This window comes from Vulpes lagopus, chromosome 3 (assembly GCF_018345385.1).
Source record: "Vulpes lagopus strain Blue_001 chromosome 3, ASM1834538v1, whole genome shotgun sequence".
Taxonomy (NCBI): domain Eukaryota; kingdom Metazoa; phylum Chordata; class Mammalia; order Carnivora; family Canidae; genus Vulpes; species Vulpes lagopus.
This window is the reverse complement of record NC_054826.1, coordinates 65,070,790-65,092,635: the sequence shown is the minus strand read 5'-3', so window position 1 is coordinate 65,092,635 and position 21,846 is coordinate 65,070,790. Positions and strand designations below refer to the sequence as shown.

The 21,846-nt window shown below is 40.3% G+C and overlaps 1 protein-coding gene across 2 annotated transcripts in view; it reads left to right on the top strand.

Moving 5' to 3' along the window:
* The first annotated feature begins 2,573 nt into the window (after positions 1-2,573).
* Positions 2,574-21,846, top strand: part of MCU (mitochondrial calcium uniporter) — a 199,594-nt gene continuing 180,321 nt past the window's right edge. Inside the window, exon 1 of one of the 2 annotated variants that reach the window (XM_041747214.1) lies at positions 2,574-2,749. In XM_041747214.1, coding sequence (XP_041603148.1) covers positions 2,603-2,749 — 147 coding nt within the window. In that variant the 5' untranslated portion in view covers positions 2,574-2,602. The remainder of the gene's footprint in view (positions 2,750-21,846) is intronic. The other variant, XM_041747213.1, reaches the window with a different exon arrangement.

Here is a 21,846-nt window from a genome sequence, read left to right as displayed (position 1 = left end):
TTGCCATTTTTTATGAAAATATTATTTTGTGATCAGCACAGTGCCTGGCATAGCAGGTACTCAATGAATATTAATTTCCTTTCCTTCATAGGTAATTTATTACTTATTTTTTTAGGAATGAGGATACTTTCTGTTGAGCTATCTACACTTTCTTATTATGGGGCCTGGCCAACAAACTAATGTGAGAAATATCCTTTGCAGCTATGGAAAAGACTTTCTCTGTGAGGAGGTAATTGATGTTTGCTTAATTTCTAGTCCTGGATTATTAGAACTCAGTTTAGTCAGTGGACCCTCAAATTACACAGCCTACTTGGGGTGCATCGATGGTTTTATCTTGGTAGATAAAAGATGGCATCTTTTGGTAAATAAGAAGGAAGCTTTTGGTAATCCCTCTGGTTTCAGGTTTATGCAGTTAAAAAAAACCCCTATTTATTGTGCTTCTTTTGCAAATGCGCAGGACTAAATCTCAGAACTGCAGGATGCATGTCTAATTTCTGTATTTGGAAAAATAGGAGAAAAACAATTCCAGTAGAACTTCTCGAAGTATAAGATGGAGATGGAGGGACAATCTTGATTCATAGCCAGATATGGCAAAGGCATAGAAAATAAAAAAAGTAAAATTCATGGTAATCCTAGTAAGAAGGAGGAAATGGCATAGCACAGGTAAATACATAACGTGCAGATAGGATAAATATAGATGGGCAGAAAATGATTGTAAGGGAAGTTGTTCCAGGAATGTCACAGATTTCCATCAAGGAGGATTAGTGTGTGCAGCTGTTGAATGGCAGGGGTGGGACAGCCTCATTGCATTCTTGAGCTCTCAGGTTCCACTTGTTGGGCAATACATGCCTTTTGGGTGAGTGGTGTGATATTCTCACCTAAAGAAGCTAGTCATTTTACTGTTCTGGGGTGGGGTGGGAGGATTGAACAAACCAAAAGCTCCACTTCATTATTTAGCAATTCTTGGCCAAACAAGTACCATTTCAGTGAAGCCTTAAAAAAAATATTATTCGAACAAGTGATACAGTAGAATTGTGTGTGATATACTTTTGTTTGTTTGTTTCAGCTTGATCACCTAAGGCTACACTACCAAGACGTTTTCCAAAATCTAGATTAATACTTTTAGCTGCTTATTAAAAACTGTTTTTCTGTTTCAGATTTTAAAAGATGTGAGGACTATCCAGCTTATAATAACAGCAAGGAAATCCTCTTTTTAAAATTTTTTTAAGGAAATCCTCTTCTAAGGAAATACTTCTTTCACAGTCTTTGATGAGCTTTCGTTATGATCTTATCTTGTTCCTTGGGGGATAATGAAGTATTTTTCTTTTTTTTTTTTTTTTTTTTTTTTTTAATTTTTTTTTTTTTTATTATTATTTATTTATGATAGTCATACAGAGAGAGAGAGAGAGGCAGAGACACAGGCAGAGGGAGAAGCAGGCTCCATGCACCGGGAGCCTGACGTGGGATTCGATCCCGGATCTCCAGGATCGCGCCCTGGGCCAAAGGCAGGCGCCAAACCGCTGCGCCACCCAGGGATCCCGATAATGAAGTATTTTTCAAGAGGAAGTGATCGATGGGGCAGCTGGATGGCTCAGTGGTTGAGCATCTGCCTTTGGTACAGATCATGATCCTGGGGTCCGGGGACCAAGTTGCGAGCCTGCTTCTCCCTCTGCCTATGTCTCTGCCTCTCTCCTTGTGTCTCTCATGAATAAATAAGAAAACCTTTAAAGAGAGAGAGAGAGAGAGACAGAGAGATCAAGAATTATTCCAAAGTGTATCCTAATGGCTAGCTTATCTAAATTATCAAAATTCATTAAAATAACCTTTACATGACTTCGATTACATTGCCAACGTGTTCTGTTTCCACAGTTTAATAAGTGTGCATAGGGTCAAAGATAGTAATAACACGATTATTCCTTCTGGAGAGTGTAAGAGTATCAGTCTAAAAGGCGCTGTAAAAACGAATCGAGTATCTGACATGTAGATAGGTGTGTTAATTCACTCTGATGGCGTGCACTCATTCTGGGACCTTGATATCACAAGCATTCTAATCCCTCCTATATCATGCTACATTTCACGGTCATTAGATCTCCCTTTGACGTCGGGTTAATTTCAGCATATCCAAATACCATCAGTCACGTCATGAACGATAACTCTGGGCGTGTCACTGAGAGTTCCAGCATCCCTAGTTTAATGATTTACTAATTGGGTTCACGTTTTGCCAACTTAGAACACTCCCAAAGTGCAAAGCTTAGCACGAATATGACCCCCCAGTCACCCTTATCGCAGCTCTATCCTTGGTGAGGATTAGCCGAACCCAATATGCCCGGTCTCTACAGCGGCTGTTCCGAGGGGCTCCGGTGCCGATTACCGGTTCCTTAGAATTTGCCCGTAATTGACTAGGTCCCACAATAGGTAACTCTGGAGGTGACAGGCAGCCTCAAGTGTGGTTCTCCCGCCTGTCGATTGGGCCTTGCAGGAAGCCCCGCCCCCTCCACTCAGCCGCGGGCGGCGGTTGGCCCGGCGCCGCTGAGTGACGGGCCTTAGCTCCGCCCCGGCCGTCCGCTGCGCTGCCTGGGTCGGCGCCGTTTCCAGTTGAGAGATGGCGGCCGCCGCAGGTAGATCGCTCCTGCTGCTCCTCTCCTCCCGGGGCGGCGGCGGGGGCGCCGGCGGCTGCGGAGCGCTGACTGCCGGCTGCTTCCCGGGGCTGGGCGTCAGCCGCCACCGGCAGCAGCAGCACCACCGGACGGTGAGCGAGCGCGCCCGGCGGCTCCGGGGAGGGCGGGGCGGCGCTGGCGTGTGGGAGCCGCCGGCGGGCAGGCCGCCGGGGCAGCGGGCGAGTTCCCCCAACTCGCGGCCGCTCCCGAGCTTGCCGGGCGCCGAGGAGCCGCCGTGCCCTTCAGGCGCCTGCGGCGGCGACCAGGGCGGGAGGGAGGGCGGAGGAAGCCGAGTGGAGGAGGCGGAGGAGGAGGGAGAGGAGGAGGGGGAGGAGGAGGGGAGGAGGGGCGATGGCGGGGATGTTCCCGCAGGACCCGGGGCCCCAGGGCGGGGAGGGGACGGGACTTGAACCTCTCAACCGGCTGCTCCCGGTCTCGGTCCCTCCCCCCCCTTTTTTTTTTTTTAAAAACAGCTCTGCCCCATTGCTCGTGGACCGAGCCCCGTGCAAGTTGTCCCCTTTCCCCCTCCTCCGGGCGGGTCGGGGTGTCCTGAGTTGCCGCGGCCGCCTGCCGTCGGTGTCCGGAGGGCGGCCGAGCGGGGGGCAGCCGGGACCCCGGGGACGGGCGAGAGGGATGACCAAACTTTATCCCCTCCGTGACTTCCTGCGTGCGTGGGCACGGGAGCAGCCCCCTCGCGGCGGGTGCTGCATTGCCTCGGGAGGCGCGCTCCGTCCCCGCGGGTCGCGGGAGGTCGTCGTGGTCGGGGGTCCCTCGCGCCGGCCTGGAGAGCCCCCGGGGGTGCGCAGCGGGCGGGGGCAGAGCGACTGTTGCAAGTTGTTCGCAGAGGCAGGCGTTTGGTGGTTTGCATTAACCAGTTATTGCTGGAGCTCATTGGCTGGCAACGAAGGAGAGTTTCTGTTTGAACAGCCTTTTGGGGCGTATTTGGGAGCGATTGGGATTTCCTTCTTTCTTCTTCTTCTTCTTTTTTTTTTTTTTTCCTTTTCGATGGTAAGAGATGGACTTGGTATGGACTTCTTGACCGGTTCTCTCTCCTTGGACTTTGTAGACCCCGCTGTGTGTTGGTCCCTGGCCAACGGTGAGAGGAGGAGTGTAGATTTTATTTCCTAGGGCTGAGTTGTATGTAGAGTGTGGTCAGGAGAGGATCCCTGCAAGACGGCCTGAGAGCAGACACCAGTACCTTCAGAGCTCAGCCCAAGTACATCCCATGCACCTGCCTTATTCTGGCCACGGAGCTCCTGGGAGGAAACTGGCCTGGGGGTTTTCAGAGAGGATACCCCAGGACTGGTGACAGCCTAAAACCAAGTGTCTGAAAGAGCTATGAAAAGAACTAATGCTCTGCAAATGCAAGATGATACTGTTATTATTAGTCATATGTATGGATCCTATCCTCATTCTTGTGAAGATTTGTACTTCGTATTTGGCATACTGACATATTGCTTTGCTGAAGCTTTTGGGTGAGAGCCGAGCTTTTTCCCCCACAGTTCAGTTTAGATCCGCATGTTTCATAGCCTCCATTTATGTGTTTTATTTTCCTGAAAACATAAAGCCTCCCCCAAATCTGATGGCATTACCCTCTCCCTCAAACCGTTTCAAGACTTCCCGAGTTGCCTTTATCCCTGTATTTTGCTAATACACCTTTTGACTTTGCGCAGTTTGTTTTTTAAGGCTGTTTGGGTGTGGTATTCATTTAGCATTTTTAAATTTGTGCCTTGTATATTTTCCACTATGCGAATCTGTCAGGCTGTGAGTGTCTTCCTTGTGTGGGTACTTCATGAAAGTGTTCTTCTGTGCTATTCTGGGGTGGGTAAAAGTGATGTGCTGAATTTGTAACTGAAAGAACAGTTAAAGTGAAGTGTTATTTCTGAAGGGCTGAAGTGTTATCATGGGAATGTTGACTTGTAAATGAACTTAGAATTGTACAATTTTGAAAAAAGTTGTACCTGATTATTTAAAATATGTAAACAGGTTTTTTCCCCCCTCTTTCTACGCTTGCTCTGAAGCCATCCCGTATATAGCTGTCTCCATCTGTTATTCTAGGATTCCTCACAAGACTCAATTTGAAAGGTATCGCTTAGAGATCTGTTTAACTCTTGACATTTTATGCCTGGAATTGAGGCCCAGAAAAGGGGAAGGTCTTGGCCAGGATTACACGGCTAATATGCAACAGTTTTAGGATTCCCACCCATCCCAGATATCCTGACCTCTTTATCGTGTTCTTTTCGTTATAAAGTGCAGTTGCTTCTTCATAGCTCTCCTCCTTTACAAAATTGTTGTTTGTTAGGATAGTATTGGTATTTTAAAGTCCCACGAATGGGAATTCTCCTGTAAGTAGGTGTTTTTGAGGCATAGCTGTTGTCTGAGGCAAATATGGGAACAGACAACTTGCTCTTACAAAGGTTCCTGAGAGACACTAAGGTTGAATCTTGCATAGGGCACACATCCTGTGCATGTGCAGCAGATGGCACTCTGCATTGGACTAGATCACAAGCCCAGCTTGTGCCACTTTTGTTCTGGTGTAGTAGGTACAGTAAATTAGAGCCAGGGGGACATAACCAATTATGGTGCTGGTTAATTTTTTTGCTTGAGAGGCATGTGTTTTGAAATCTCTTCCAAGTTTACAGAATGAGTTCAAAGCAGTACAGATCAGCGCATTGGTAAATGTGGTTTCGAAGTTATAAAACAGAACTTGTCCCTTCCCCACCTTCCTCATTAAAAGATCATTCAACTAAGTAAATAGAAATAAAGGTTCAGGGGCTTATTCAATATTTTTAGCACCATCTAGTGTAATTTTTCCTTTCTTGTATGAAGAGCCTGTTACTGCTCCTCAGCTTGTGACTGTAACCAAGACTTATTTAAATGTTTGTTGCATGCTTTTCTGTGTGGTTAGTGAAGGTGGCTGCTATTTTCAAGGGTAATTTTTTGAGGGGGAACTTCCTTTCATTGTGAGCTGGGTAATTGCTTTGCTAAATCAAACTGTCTCACCTCTGATTATGAAAGCCTGACTGTTAACATTTCCTAGTGGTCAACGGCTATGCTGAATTACTAAATATCTTGTTTAAGTGTGTCATTGGATTTTTAGAGTTTGTGGCTGTCCCTGTCTGTTTTACACATTATATAGTTCTTTGGCAGTGATAGCATTTTACTTTAACCTGACAGCTTGAACTGAGGTTCCATTACCTGCCACAGAAGCAAGTACCAGTTCTCTAATTGGGTTTCTCATGGTCTGGCCAGTCTTATTTAGCCAGATCGATCCCAGCACAGATACCCCACTGTATTTAGCCCAGTGTTGCATATAGCTATACTAAATGTTTATGCAGTTCTTGCAACTGAATTTCAGTCCTAATCAACTCCTCTAACCTCTAAGGTCCATTTCAGGTTAGAGACTGTGACCTACGACTACTCCGCTTTGAGTCTAACCTCTTCACTTTACAGATGAGGAAACAGGTCTAATGGGAATGAGGGAAGTGACTTACTAGGTTATGTTTGTGGTTAATTACATCTGAGGTTAAAATTCTTTTTTTAGGGGATCCCTGGGTGGCTCAGCGGTTTAGCGCCTGCCTTTGGCCTAGGGCGTGATCCTGGGGTCCCGGGATCGAGTCCCACGTCGGGCTCCCGGCATGGAGCCTGCTTCTCCCTCCTCCTGTGTCTCTGCCTCTCTCTCTCTCTCTATGTTTATCATAAATCAGTCAATCAATCAATCTTTAAAAAAAATAAAATTCTTTTAAAAAAAAAATTTTATTTATGTATTTGAGAGAGAGTGTGCTCACACACAAGGCAGGGGAGAGGCAGAGGGAGAGGGAGAAGCAGGCTCCCTGTTGACAGAGAGGTAGAGATACCTGGTAACAGAGAAGTAGAGGATCCTGGTAGATCCCAGGACCCTGAAATCATGACCTGAGCCAAAGGCAGATGCTTAATTGACTGAACAACCAAGATGCCCCTGAGATTAAAATTCTTTAAGTGGAGGTGGATTCAAGATCTTCCTCATCAGAATCTTAATTTACGTGATTCCTGGCTCTTAATCCCTTTCTTTGGTTCTATTCTGTCCTGTCTAAATTCTGACAGGATTTATTATTAGCAGGACACAGATTGACACTGACTTGTCTTGTTATCTAAATATTTCATTTGTGGGTTCCTTATCTTACAGGGGAGGTAGGGAGATACTGGATTTTTGTCTCTCATAGATGCCAACACAGTGCTCCGTATATAAGTGACACTCAGACATGCATTAATTGAATACGCACCTTTTTGTCTGCTTGTCAGTGTAAAGGTATGCTCATCTACCCACCCACCCCCCTGTCCCCAGTGTGACTTGTTTAATGGACTGTTGCTTAGGTAGCCACATTTGGGTAATTGCTTAAACTTTGGTATTGCCAGTGCTGTCTTTGTATATTATACTTCTTTATGGTAGACTGATGCACAGAGTGAGTACCTTTGGCTTGGCTCTATGGTAGTACTTGCTTCCTGCCCGAAGCCCAGCAAAAGTATGATTAATGCCCAGATTAATAGAAATATATGATTGAATCAGGTTCTAGCATTTTTATTGTTTTTGTTTACTACAAAACTAAGATTTTGATGGTTCTGAATAAATGTTTAGAGCAAACTTTTAAAATTTACTATTATTATTAATATTTTCTGTTGAAGTGTAGTTGACACATGGTGTTCCAAGAGCAGATTTGTTTTTAAGGAAGCAACTATCCTTTTTTTTTTTTTTTTTTTAAGATTTCATTTACTTGAGAGAGAGAGAGAGTCTGGGTGGGGGGCAGAGGGAGAAGCAGACTCTCCACTGAGTAGGGAGCCTCATGTGGGGCTTGATTCTAGGACCCGGAGACCATGACCTGAGGCGACTTAATTGACTGAGCCACCCAGGCACTCTGCAACCATCCTTTTATTTATATTAAAATCATGCTTATTTTGTACCCCACAAAAAACTTGAGTAAATTTGGACTTATTCAACAGATTACGATTATTTGACCTTTTCTAAGTCCCAATGGGCTCTATTTTATGCTTTATGGAACTTGAGTCCAAGAGGAAATCTAAGTAGAAAATGCAGCATCAAGAATGGTGTATGCAAACATAACAAAAATCAGTTTTGGTTTTAGGGCTGCCTCATGTTTGAAATCCAGAGTGGTCACTGTCTTTTGCAATAGCACTTTATTGATACCATTATCTGAATAACTGCAGAAGTGTTGTTGTTGTTGTTGTTTTAAAGATTTCTTTACTTAGAGAAAACAGGAGCCAGGGGCAGAGGCAGAAGGAGAAGAATGCTCAAGCAGACTCCCTGCTGAGCATTGAGCCTGATGCAGGACTCAGTTCTAGGACCTCGAGATCATGACCTGAGCCTAAATCAGGAGTTGAAAACTCAACCAACTGAGCCATCCAGGCACCGCTTGTTTCTTTTTTATATTATAGCTTTGTACCTCTGTGGATTTCCTTAAAAATTACTGTTTTTTTTTTTCCTTTTTGTGATTAAGGATAACACTAATCTTTAAGATCTTGAGATAGTCACTCAACAAAAGGGAATCCTCTATTCTTTATTTGTCTGATTAATACTATATCATGGCTCATGGGTATTTTACAATTACTGGGGTAACATGTTATTAGGAAAACTTACGATGTTACCATGGAGGACATGTACTTAAAAGAATCATAGACTTGAGAGCTCAAAAAGACCGTAGGTTAAGGAACCAGTGCAAGAGTGGTGAAATGGCTTTTTCCTTGGTAGGCCAGCAAGTTACTACAAAGCTGAAAATGGCTTCCCCATCTGCTGGCCTTCACATTCAGTTCTTTTCCAACAAAATTACACAGTTGTGTGTTTTGTTTTAAAAAGAGGTGTGTTTTAAAAAAGTGAGTTGGGGCCATATTTTTTCAGTAAGTGACTTATCTCAAACCCAATCTTGAATAATTACTCCCTGATTTAGGTCAAGCTTGATGACATGTGTTTAAAAAAAAACAAAAACAGTTGTCCTCTGCATATTGAACACACAAGAGAAACTGTCCATTTAATTATTTCACTGCACTTTGTTAAATGCTTGCCGTGAGAGAGCTTGTGTAATGTAAAAGTTGACTTCAAGCAAAGTAATTTTATTAAGTTTAGTGAGTTATTGACGCATAAACTGTGTACAGGCTTGAATTTCTTATTTTGATAAAAATATAACTTGGTAAATTACATCACCAGCTGGGTCTAATAGCATGCTAAAACTGAACTTTTCCTAATGCAGTTCTGGAAAAAATGGAAAATATGACATTGCATTTTGACATCTCTCTTAAAAATAAGAGACTTTTCCAAAGGTTCTTTAAGGACATTGTTAGTATTAATCAGTATTAATTAAGAGTGGGGTGTTTACCCTTTATACTTTGTAACTGAAGTTTTTAGTTTTTCTCTTTATTGTCTACTTTATTGTTTGGGGAGCATTTGTAATAATCACCAGAGAACTGCTGAGAAATCTATTATGTGTATGAGGGAGTCTAGAGGAAAGTCTCCAATGTAGTCTTAAACTCTACTGCCTCATGGATTACAAGATCCTTTAGACTTCTTTTTTGCCTTCTAAGAGAGGTTACATTATGCTTCTTATCTATAGTAAGTGGTGTTATAGGATGTTTAAGAGTATTAATATCTGCTTTGAACTTTAGAGAAAGTTAATGTGACTGATAATTTGTCAAATTAACGGGACAGCAAATAGGTTAGCTTGAACTACCTGATGTGTATGTAGAGGAGTAGATAGAGGAGAAAGCATCTAAGCTCTGAGGGCATTGTATTACCACATTTAATTCTCACCATAACCCTATGAGAGGCATTATTATCCCAGTTTTATAGATGAAGACATTGAGGATGAGATAGGTTCATTTTTTCTTAAGTGTCATAAACTGTTTTAATGCGAGGGATACAAAGGTGGACAAGACATGTTTTGGAGGTGAATTTAAGTCTCAGCCTGGCAGGGTATTTGTGTGGGGCCTCCTTCTCTTTGTCTTCTCCTTCAGCCATGTTTTTTTTTTTTTTTTTTTTTCCCAAGCATCTACTATAGTTTTCTTCCAAGAGAGTTCACCATTTTTCTGACTACATTTCTTAAATCTCTTTCTCCATCCTTTCTTCCATGTATTAGCTACTAAGGGTCTAAGGTATTGCTTCCTTAGGATCTTTGTAATTTAGCTAAGGATTTTATTAAGTCCCACCCATTGTTGAGCATTGCCTCTATATCACTTTTATAACATTGTCTAGTATACTCCACAACAACTGTTCAGGCAAAATTCTACCCCTATGGTACATATGAGAAAATAAAGACCTAGTAAGGGTAAGTAACCTGGAGTCATTCAGAAAATATCGTTGAACTACTGTTTGAAAGATGCTGTGCTGGGAAAGAGAGATGCCTCTGAGGTAGTCCAAAGAGGTCACAGTTTGGCTAGAAGACACTGACAAGCAAGACTGTAACTAGTTAATGCTCCCCTTACAGAGGCTCAGTGGGAACATTTAGACCTACTCAAGAGAACCGGGGAAGGCTTCACAGGGGTGGCCTCATTTAGGCGGAAATAGGAGGACATATAATGTGCTGGGGACTGGAAAGGTCACATTCTAGATGGGACCAACATCTGACATGACAATATGAGGGAGGAAGATGTATTTGAGAAATGGCCAGTAGTTTGTTATAACTGGAGTATGGGCAAGAATAACCACATATTAGGCTGGTCAGTAGTAGTAATACCAATAATAATTAATATTAAGTGCATCATGTGTTACAAATTTAACATAGATAATTTCACTTAAATACCCATATGCTATGGTACTGTTACTATTCTCCTTTTATAGATTGTGAAACTGAGTTCCCCTCAGATTGGTTGATTTGCCCAGGATCACAGCTGGTAAGTGACACTCAGTAAATGACTTGTTCAGGATCACACAGCTGCGACTGGCATACCTGGAAAATAAACCCATGCGATCTGGCTCCAGAGTCTGTCTCTTAACTAGTGTGCTATGGTGAGGGAATCAGACTGTGAAGGGACTTGTGAAGGAGTTGGAATTTTATTATGTAGGTCAGTAGTTTTTTTTTAAAACTCAGCCCACAGTAGAAATACATTTTATATCATGACCCAGAATGTGCATGTGTGCGTAAAAGTAGGAGAAGTTTCACGGAACAATATTTTTACTATGTATGAGGCATACATAGTTTCTGTGCTGTTTTGTTGAAGAAATACTGGTTGGGACCCACTTAAATTGATTCCACAATTTAATCCATAATTTGGAAAAATACTGCTGGTCAATCAGTGTCTGAAGAATTTCAGTTTGGTGAATCACATGATCAAGTTTGTGCTTTTTGGTAGGTTACAATAGTAGCTGTGTGAAGGCTTGATTGGAGAGGATGATGGGACCAGAAAAGCCAAAAGGCCAGTAAGGGACATCTCTTTTTTTAAGATTTTATTATTCATTTGACACAGCACAGGAAAGGGGAGCAGCAGGCAAAGGCAGAGGGAGAAGCAGCTCTCTGCAGAGCAGGGTTAGGGAGCCTAATGCAGGACTTCATCCGGGGACCTGGTATCATGACCTGAGCCTAAAGTAGACCCTTAACCAACTGAGCCACCCAGGCACCCCACTAGTAAGGGACATCTTTATTTATTTATTTTTTTAATTTCTGGATTAAGATAGATGATTAGGAAGTTTTCTGTATGACTTACTTTTTTTTTTTAAATTTTATTTATTCATGAGAGACACAGAGAGAGATGGAGAGAGGCAGAGACACAGGCAGAGGGAGAAGCAGGCTCCGTATAGGAAGCCCAATGCGGGACTTGATCCCCGGACCCCTGGAACACGCCCTGAGCTGAAGGCAGATGCTCAACCATTGAGCCACCCAGGCGCCCCCAGTAAGGGACATCTTAATGGGCCAGGCAGAGGATGTTTGAATGAGGACAGTAGCATTAGGGATAGAGAAAAGGAATAGAGAGAAGGCAGATTTAGGAAATAGAATTGATAGAACTTGATTGGATGTGGACTGTCACTCAGCTAGTACCTTGGAGAAAGGCAATTCATTTCAGGGGCTTTCTGATTCTATTAATACTCAGGTGCTGAAACTTTGTTTCTGGACCTTCTCTGTGTGTTTCTTTTTACAGTCATGTTAAGTATGTTTCATTGCTGTCTTTTCTGTACCTCTACTTTTGTATGTGAAAATGTGCTGATCTGGTTTAGTGATTTTTAAATTTATATATTGAAGCAGATGCCCACCTTATTCCCATTTTCCTGCCTCCATCCCCAATCCCATGCCATCTGAATCTGAAAGATTTGCGCACCAGTATGGAAAAAGTTTACAAAACATGATGAGCACTCAACAAATCTTTGTTGAAGAGTGTGTGTTCTGTGTATTATACTCTTTCAAAGCAGAAACTTCACATTACGTTAATTAGAGGAATATTTTTGAGTAATTTCCTTTGACTATGTTCTCTTCAGCTTTCCATTTTTGTAATATTTGTTTACCATTAGGGAATACTGAGCATTGTATGTATGATGGTCTTTTATATTTGAAGCAAACAAAAACCTAGTCATTTCTAAGCACCTTTTCTTAAAATTTTAGCAACCTCCCTTTTCACATTAGAAATGAAGATATGAGATTCCTACAGCTTCTGCCACCCATTTCTCAAGAGAAGTATAAAAAATAAAACTACATAATAATCAAGAACAAGTTATATGAAGTAATTCTTTCGTATTTTATTTGACTCACTGGATTGCTTTATTCAGAAAGCACATATTCTTTGGTCTTCTAGGTATTATAATACAGAGGTAAGTATTTGATCATCGTGACAATTTTTTGTTTTCTGTTAATACTTTATTTGAGAGAGTGCATGCATGTGAGTGAACAGGAGGAGGGGCAGAGGGAGGGGGAAAGAGCATCTCAATCAGACTCTGCCCTGAGCTCTACCCCTCGATTCCAAGATCATGACCTGAACTGAAATCAAGAGTCAGCCACTTAACCAACTGAGCCACCCAGGAGCCCCGACTATAACAGTTTTTTAAAGCCATTACAATATCTACTTTGTCAGAAGAGTGTATTTGTCCTGTAGTGAGCCTTTTGAAATCTATGGGAATAAAGGATTGTTGTACCATCACAGAATTTTTTATTAGTTTTCTGAGATGGATAAAAGAAGAGATGGAAGTGAGAGGTATGTGTGTATGTGTGTGTGTTATTCACTAAACTAAAAGTTATTGATTGAGGAGGATTAGGTGCAATGTGATACAATAGAAGTAGGAGTCTGGATTCTTTTCATTTCTCTTAACTTGCTGTTTGACCTTGGGCAAATGGCTTACCTCTTTGGTCTTAATGTTTTTGGTCAGTTAAATAAGGATGCTTAATCAGGTGAGCTTAAAGGGCTTTCTTATTCTAAGACATATATCATTTTCAATAATACTTTATATAGTAATAGTAATTTTTATGTTATTTCATGGTAGGGGGGCTTGTATAAAATCATAAATACTTTATATAGTAATAGTAATTTTTATGTTATTTCATGGTAGGGGGGCTTGTATAAAATCATAAACCCAAGTATAATATATTTGCTTATTCTCACAAGGGTCAAGGGCTTAGTGAAGAAAAATAGCTTCCATTTCCTTTTCATGACAGTTTGCATAATTACTTCTGATATCTTGATAGACAATTTACCCTGCATTCCTCTTCAACAGTTTATTATGCCTTTAGTCCAGTCCAAACTATCAAGGCTGTAGGGAAGAGGTGAAGATGTGGTGGGGAATCCAGAGAGTTGTGAGCGACAGGAAAAGGAAAAAAGCAGTTCATGTAGTGCTGAGCTAAGATGGACTGTTCTAATAATTTGTTAATTCTGAGTTGTGGGTTGCTAGTCTGAAACAGAAAATGTTCCTGTTTTCCTTTGTAATTACACTACAGGAATTTTGAATGTGAAAACCTCAGGTGATTAGTTGCTCATAGTAGTCCATTCTCCCCAGACTAATACAGTGTTGGATAAATGAGAGGCAGTGAGTTAAAATGTCCTAGAGACCATTGTCTAAATTCTTCAGCCCTGTGAATAATGCATCTACAGTTCATCTCGTTCTCTGTGCCTAGATAATACAGTGATGGGAATCATGGAAATGTGAAGAAGGAATTACTTTTTAAAAAGATTCACGCAAAAATAAATAAATAAATAAAAGATTCACGTGGTGGCAAATCATTTTTTTTTTTCAGCAAATCATTTCAAAAGAGTTCCCAGATTATGCTGAAACCAGCAGGACTTTAGAAAACGCTAAGTAAAAATAGTGATGGAAAAATAATGTAGTGCTTTTGTGTTGTAAGTGATTTAAGAAATTGACACATGCATCTGCCTGGCAAGTATTTGGGGCAGGTAGAGGAGAAGGGTGAAGGGCTGGGCTTTAAAGGAACTCTTTGAAAGAAGTACTGCCAACTCCAGATTCCCTACATGTGTATATTTCCAAAGATGACAGATTTTTGGAGGTGTTTATTTTGGAACTAATCTTCTGTATTTCCATCCTGCCCCCACTGTATCCTGTGTCTTGCACTGCCAGCATTCTGCTAGCTGCCATGAAGCAGGGCTGTGGCAAGTAGCCAAGTGTGATAAAACCTATTTTTCGTTTTTATACAGAATATGGATGTCAGAATACTTCTTTGAAGTATTTAAGGATAGATTGAATGGAGTAGGAGAAATAGTAAAAACCTAATGAGAAGATTGGAAGTTTCTGATTTGCTCTTGATGGAATTACATTTGTTTTGTAAATTGGAGAATACCAGCTTATGTCTGTCTCTATCAGTTTCTCTCTTTCTTGTCCCTCTTTCTCTGATCTTTGCATGCTGGTGCTAGAAGCTGCTGAATAGACAGGAAAAAAAAGTTTTCTGATCCTGAAGAGGTGATAGTGATTTTGTTTTGTTTTGTTTTTCTCTTTTGAAGGGATCCCAAGGGAATGCTTTGGGTGAATGTCTCGTTACATGTATGCATGTTAGTAATTTATTTTGTACTTTCTAAAGCAAGTACACCCCCTCCAAAAGTGACTTTTTTTTTTTTTTTTGGTTTCCAGCTCTGACTTAAGCTTCAAAACAAAATGTTGTCTAAACATTGTTGAGATGGTAAAACAATTGTATACAATTACAGAATTTTGGAATATTCATTTATTAGACGGAAAATTGAACTGCAACTAGTACTTTTATTAATTTTAACATCTCATTCTACATTGACATTTGATTCAGAATGAAATCAAGTTCCTAGCTTGGCCAAGTGCCGCAAAGTCGGGTGAGCTTTAAATACGTAAGGACTTTTTTTTTTTTTAATGATTGCTAGAGCTTTTAGCAGTATAAAGGGGGAAAATGAAAGGGAACTCTAGCAGATTTCCTGCCTAAAAAAAGTATTCTTGGTAAGATTAGAAGTAGAGACCAGCTGGCTGAGGCCCTGAGTTATGGATCTGAAAGTCACATCACAGCCAGCATCAGAAAGTAGCACATTGGTGGAAGAAAATACAGGTCAGCACTGATGAGCTGTCTCTTAAAGCTCAGGTGGAAAGGGCATTCCATCACCAGAGGGGTTTTTTGGGGGTGATGGTGGGGGTTCCTTCATAAGACAATGACATTGTATTCCGTTAAACTTACAAGGTGAAAAGTTTATTTTTAAAGTATGAAGTATAGCATGTCTATAAAAATGTGTATAATGCTTATTTCTTTTAGCTTGAAAAATTAAACAGGATAACTATAATTGCTATCCCAAATATCCTTCCTCAGCCCTATTTCTTGTCCTGTCTCCCAAAAGTACCATCCTTTCCAATTTGGTATTTACCATTACCATGCATGTATTTATGCTTTTGCTCTGTCTGTCAGTGTTGCATAGTACTGTAAGTATGTTTTAAACCTCACTTAGAAGATTTTACACTGTATATAGTTACATAATTTGTTGTTTTTGCTTAAATGCTCTAAAAAATATGTAGTTGATACATGTAGTTCTGGTTCATTCATTCTTAACTGTTTCATTCTCTATTTCTCATGTTTAACCATTCTTTTGTTGACTGAGCGTCTTTTTAGCTGATTATTTTGGGAGGACAGGAAAAGAGGAATTTATTATGTCATTTTAAAAGTAGATTAGAAATGTGGTTTTTTTTTTCCCCCTTTTTTGGTGTGAAATGTACTCATTTATCATATTCCTGGGAAAATTCTTTGTACTTCTGGAGAGAAAGAGAAGAAGAAGAATGTTTCGTTACACAGATGAACATGTCTTGTGCAAGATGCAGAACAGTATCTGCTGTAATACAGCAAGCTCATGTGGGATTGAGCTGCTGCAGCAAAAACTTGGTTTGCTCTATAAAGATGCTCAGACTTGTAAAGTGCAGACAAACTGTGGAAGGAAACTTGGTGGCCTTTATTCATTGTTTCTTTCATGTATGTTTGGAATAATTTGCAGTTTGGGACTGCTTTCTTTTGTAAAAAGCTTATGTGCCTTAAATGGTAAAAAGACTGTTTTTGTGTCATGATTTTATGGAGCAGAGGAAAAACAAAGTCTAGGAATGAGGGAAGGGAAGTACTCTTTTTGAGGTAGATAGTTGATGTGAAATAAGTATTTGTTTTAATAATAAACCTTACATATGTATTTGCCATTGAGTAGCCTTTACTTTGTAGTCATCAGATTGTAGGCAATCTCTGATAAAATTTTTTTCTTCCAATTTCATATAATTGTCTTTTCACCTGCAAGATTTTTGATAATGATTTGGATAATGTTTCAGAATACATAGTACAGAATTCTGTTAAGGCCGTCCCTCCAAATGGTTTGCTATTGTGCTTTAATCAGAAATGCTGATGCAGCAAGGGAAACACTAATACATGGGATGCTTTCCAGGGACAGTAGCTCAGGCAAGGCAAACACAATCCAAAATTAAGAAGAATATGTGAGCTAGGCACACAAGATGTAGTCTGGCCAAATATGCCATTAACAGTGAATATCCCATTCTAATTAAATTAATTGAGGCCTGGGCAATTTGAATCATCAGACTGTCTGTTAAAAAGGTGATCCAACTTTAAGCGTATTTGAATTAGGAAATAGTGCAAGAATAGTCTTTTGGCTAAAACTAATTTATAATGAAAAATTATTTTTGCTTTTTCTTATTGGAGAGATTCTGTTGCCTCAAGAATGATTAAATTCAGTTGCTGTTCATTTCTTCCATTCTGGTTCTGAGGGAAAGGATGCTGAGGGACCTGCAAATAAAAGAGGAGATAATGAAAAAAAATTTTTTTGGAGGAGGATTTGGAATGATTAGATGGAAAAAAAAAGAGTATCGAGAATTTTTATTTTTATTTTTTTTTTGTATCGAGAATTAAGAATTGAGAATTAACTGATTATTGAGAATGATTTTTGTTTTTTCACTATTGCTGCTCTTCTTGCAAGTCACAATTTTTTATTCACAAATTATTTTACCCACAAATAGTGTAGATATTATGAAATGAGGTGGTATGTGAACAGGCTCTTTTTTAAATTGTTGTTTTGGAGAAAAAAAATTGTTATTGTTGGTTTTTGAATGATCCCTGATTAAGTTTCCCAAAAGGCAAGCATTTTTTAAAAAAGATTTTATTTACTTATTTGAAAGAAAGAGCATGAGTGGGGAGGAAGGGGCAGAGGGAAAGGAAGAAGCAGACATCCCACTGAGCAGAGAGCCTGAAATGTTTCCAGCTCCATCCTAGAACCCTGGGTCATGACCTTAGCCAAAGGCAGATGCTTAATCGACTGAGTCACCTTGGTACCCTCAAGTCAAGGATTTTGAAACGAAACTCCTAAACCAGGGGGTTGTGTGGCTAGGTAAATGAATTAGATTTTTTTTTTTTTTGAAGTGCACCAAGGATTCTAAGTTTTGTCAATTTGTTTCGGAAACTAGTGAAAATTCGAAATGAATAGGAGTAATCTGAGACTTCTATTCCCAGGGTCCCCTTCAGTTTTAAAAAATGTTTGTTGTTTAGAAAAGAAAAGGGGTACCTGCCTAGCTCAGTTGGTAGAGCATACAAATCTTGATTTCAGGGTTCTATGTTCACATGTTGGGTGTAGAGATTACTTAAAAAAAATCTTAAATATTTCTTCTTCATTTCTTCTTCATTGTTGACTAGCATTCCATTTTTTTAAATGCTAGAAGCATAGAGATGAGTGAGAAAATTTCACTTCTTTAAAACTATTTCTAAAGATATTATAGGTCTATGAATTGTTGCTTCAGATTCTCAATTATACTTCTGTGTGAGCTTATCAAAGATTCAATACTTTCTTTCTCTGGGAAAAATGTATATTTGAGAGTCTCTCATAACCTTCTGGATTTATTCTAGGTTACAGCTAATATTCTTTCAAAAGTTCCCTCTTGTCTGAAAGGTCACTTGCAGCAGCTAAAAGTGACCTAAACAACATCTTTTCAAGCTTTCTTTTCTTTGTTGTCATATGCTGAGATATCCACGTCAGCAGGCTCAGGAGAGCCTTTACCTTTGACATTGACTTTACTTTTTTCTATTCTTTTAGGTCTTTCACTACCATTTCTACAGTGGTTGACAAGATATCGTTTCTACCATGTACCATGCCAGTGACATCTTAGCTGCTAGAGTGTGGAGCTGGCCTGTGGGAGTCAAGTAAGTGCCTTTTTTACTATTTGGCATGGTTTTTGCTTACTTTGCAAAGCCATGTAGAGGAACTTCTTAAGATTAGTTTTTAAAAAGGCACTTGCTTGATCCTTGTGGGCTGGCTCTTTGCTCCAGCCTGCTATTGAACACCTGGTAGCTAACATGGAGTTGAATTTATTAGCAAGGTGACTCACAGAATGGTACATTTTTATCAAGATAGACCCTAAGAGATGATAGATCTGATCTTGGCCTAATTAATCCATGTATGTTGATGAGCTACCCCTGTCCCATTCCATAGTGAATCAGGACATCTGTGTTAGCTCAAACAGTTAGTCTGGCCTTTTGAAATTTAGCAGATTATGGATGACCAAGGGTCTGCTGGTTTAAACCAACTGGGTTGCATGGAAACAGAACAGCTCTCCCAGGAAAGTCAGTGACCTTGACATTTACCTGAATTAGTTTAGCTTAATATATAGAAAAAGTGGTGGTTGGCATTAATCGGGTTTGGGTTTCTGTTATTGCTAAAGTTGCTAAAACCTGGTATTTTACTTTTGCAGGTCACCTTGTAAATTTTGCCTATATAAATTAACACATCCCCTGTTATGTCATAACAACCATGTAAGGGAGAGTGTTTTCCTGCTCTGTCTTAGGTATTGGTGATGTGACCTGTTCACGCAGGGGAAACTTGAACATTCTCAGGTATGTGAAGATCATGATTCATAAACATTCTGTCCCTGCAAACAGTTTATATCAGTGTGAACTCATGTGGTTTTACAAAATCTGTCTTGCCAGTTGATTTTTCTGCCCTCGATATTAGAACAGCATTTGACAAATTACAGCCAAGGCCATCCCTTGATTTTTTTGAATAAAGTTTTATTGGAACACACACCCATCTATGTATGCTTTTGCACTACAATAGCAAAGTTGAGTTGTGACAGAGATCATATGATTCACAAAGCCTAAACTACCTGGCTTTTCTTTTTTTTTTTTAAGATGTATTTACTTATTTGGGAGAGCAAAAGAGCAAGCGTGCACATGTATGAGAGAGCTTGTGAGTTGGGGGGAAGAGGGTCAGAGGGAAAGAGACTCTCCTGAGCAAACTCTCCACTGAGTGTGGAGCCAGTGGAGGGGTTCCATCTCATAACCCTGAGATTATGACGTAAGCTGAAACCAAGAATTGGATGCCCAGCCAACTGAGCCACCCAGGTGCCCCAAACTATCTAGCTTTTTTTTATATATATATATATTTATTTATTCATGAGAGACAGAGAGAGAGAGGGAGAGACACAGGCAGAGGGAGAAGCAGGCTCCATGCAGGGAGCCCGATGTGGGATTCGATCCCGGGACTCCAGGATCACGCCCTGGGCCTAAGGCAGGCGCCAAACCGCTGAGCCACCCAGGGGTCCCAACTATCTAGCCTTTTAAGAAAAAGTGTTCCAACTCCTTCTATAGAAGAACCAAACTTAAGATTGTGTTTAGATATAAACTTGCTGGGATCCCTGGGTGGCGCAGCGGTTTGGCGCCTGCCTTTGGCCCAGGGCGCGATCCTGGAGACCCGGGATCGAATCCCACGTCAGGCTCCCGGTGCATGGAGCCTGCTTCTCCCTCTGCCTGTATCTCTGCCTCTCTCTCTCTCTCTGTGACTATCATAAATTAAAAAAAAAAAAAAAAAAAAAGATATAAACTTGCTGGAACTACAGGTGAATTCAGATAGTCTTCTAAAGGGAAAGTCAAAACCTGTGTCATAATGCTGATTAGCAAGTAAATACACACACACACACACACACACGCACAAGGTTAATGGAATGGAAAGCTATGATGGCTGTTCAACTTCTTATCTTTCACTCATTGTATCCCCCCACCCTATATCCCCTGGTAGAAATAAGCATTCATTTTATGACAGGATATTGGTTTTTTTTCCTAGGTGCTTTAAAAATTTTATAGAACAGATAAAAATAAAAGAATTAACTAGAATATCTGGCATAGTCAAGAAATGATAACTAAAGGACCTCTTTTTTTTTTTTTTTAAGATTTTATTTATTTATTCATGAAAGAAACAGAGAGAGGCAGAGACACAGGCAGAGGGAGAAGCAGGCTCCCTGAAGGGAGCCTGATGCGGGACTTGATCCCAGGACTCTGGGATCATGCCCTGAGCCGAAGGTAGATGCTCAACTGCTGAGCCACCCAGGTGTCCCACTAAAGGACCTCTTGATTCATGGAACAAATAATAAAGTTAAAATGGACTTGAGATCATGGAAATTGAGGATCAGAGATGTTCAGGGAAATAGTCAAGGATCACAGAGGAGATGAGTGGTGGAACTGAAGCTGGAAGCTAGATCTCTTGCCTCTTTGCCCGGCGTCCTTCCACTAGGTCTCATACCATACTAGGGCTGCTTGTTTTCCCTACTAGCTGTAAGGCATAGCCTTTTCCCTTTATTCCCTCTAAAGTAAAATCAAAGACTCAATGATTTCCACCACAAAGATGTGATTTATTGGAGAATTGATATTACTTGGAGTTTGGATACTCTTATTCTTTGAAGATTAACTGGGGGATTGCTTTTTTTTTAAAATTTTATTTATTTATTCATGAGAGAGAGAGAGAGAGAGAGAGGGAGGCAGAGACACAGGCAGAGGGAGGAGCAGGCTCCATGCAGGGAGCCCGACGTGGGACTCGATCCCAGGTCTCCAGGATCAGGCCCTGAGCTGAAGGCAGGTGCTAAACCACTGAGCCACCCAGGGATCCCATGGGGGATTGCTTCTTAATGAATTATTAAGCGCTTACAGGATATACTCCAAAAAGTTTAGGTTAGTTGGAAGGAAAAAGGAAGCCTGAGCCTTGTTCATAATTTTACAGCTAGGGGCAAAACCAAAATCAGCATAGACAAAATGTTTCCCTCATATATTTAAGTCTCTAAGTCCATAGATGGAAAGTGTGTATGTGTGTGTATGTATGTATGCATGCGTAGGTGTCTAACAGCTCTTAAAATGCATTTGGATTGCATTCTGAGAGGAGTTTAGCAGGTGTATTATAATCTGTAGATTATGTTGCAGAGTTTTAAATGGATTTTAAAAAATAAGTTCTATTTTTAAACAGTTTTGGATTTACAGGAAACTAAGATTTTACACACAATTCCCATTTATACCCCAACCCCTTTTTCCCTATTGTTAACATGTTACATTAGATTGGTACATTTGTTATAATTCATAAACCAGTATTAATACATCTTAAAGTATGCATTATTCAGATTCCCTTAGTTTTTGCTTAGTATTCTTCTTCTGTTTCAGAATTAAATGAATTTTTGTTTGCATGTTCACTGAATTAGAAGTCATTGATATACCACCTGAAGGTTAGACTAGTTTTGAAGTCCCTTTCCTTTTCCAGGAGTGTGATTAAATGAGTACAGGCTTAACTGTTGCAGAATTCTGACATGTAACATTTATATTCCATAACATGTTGAGAAAGTGATTACTGAACCTCATTGATAGTAATGGCTCTTCAGCTGTTTCTAAATTTTCAGCATCAGCAGTTCCAGAAAAGACAAGACAAACTTGGTTACTTCTAAGTGTTATTGTCACATTCCAAATTGCTGGTGAAAATA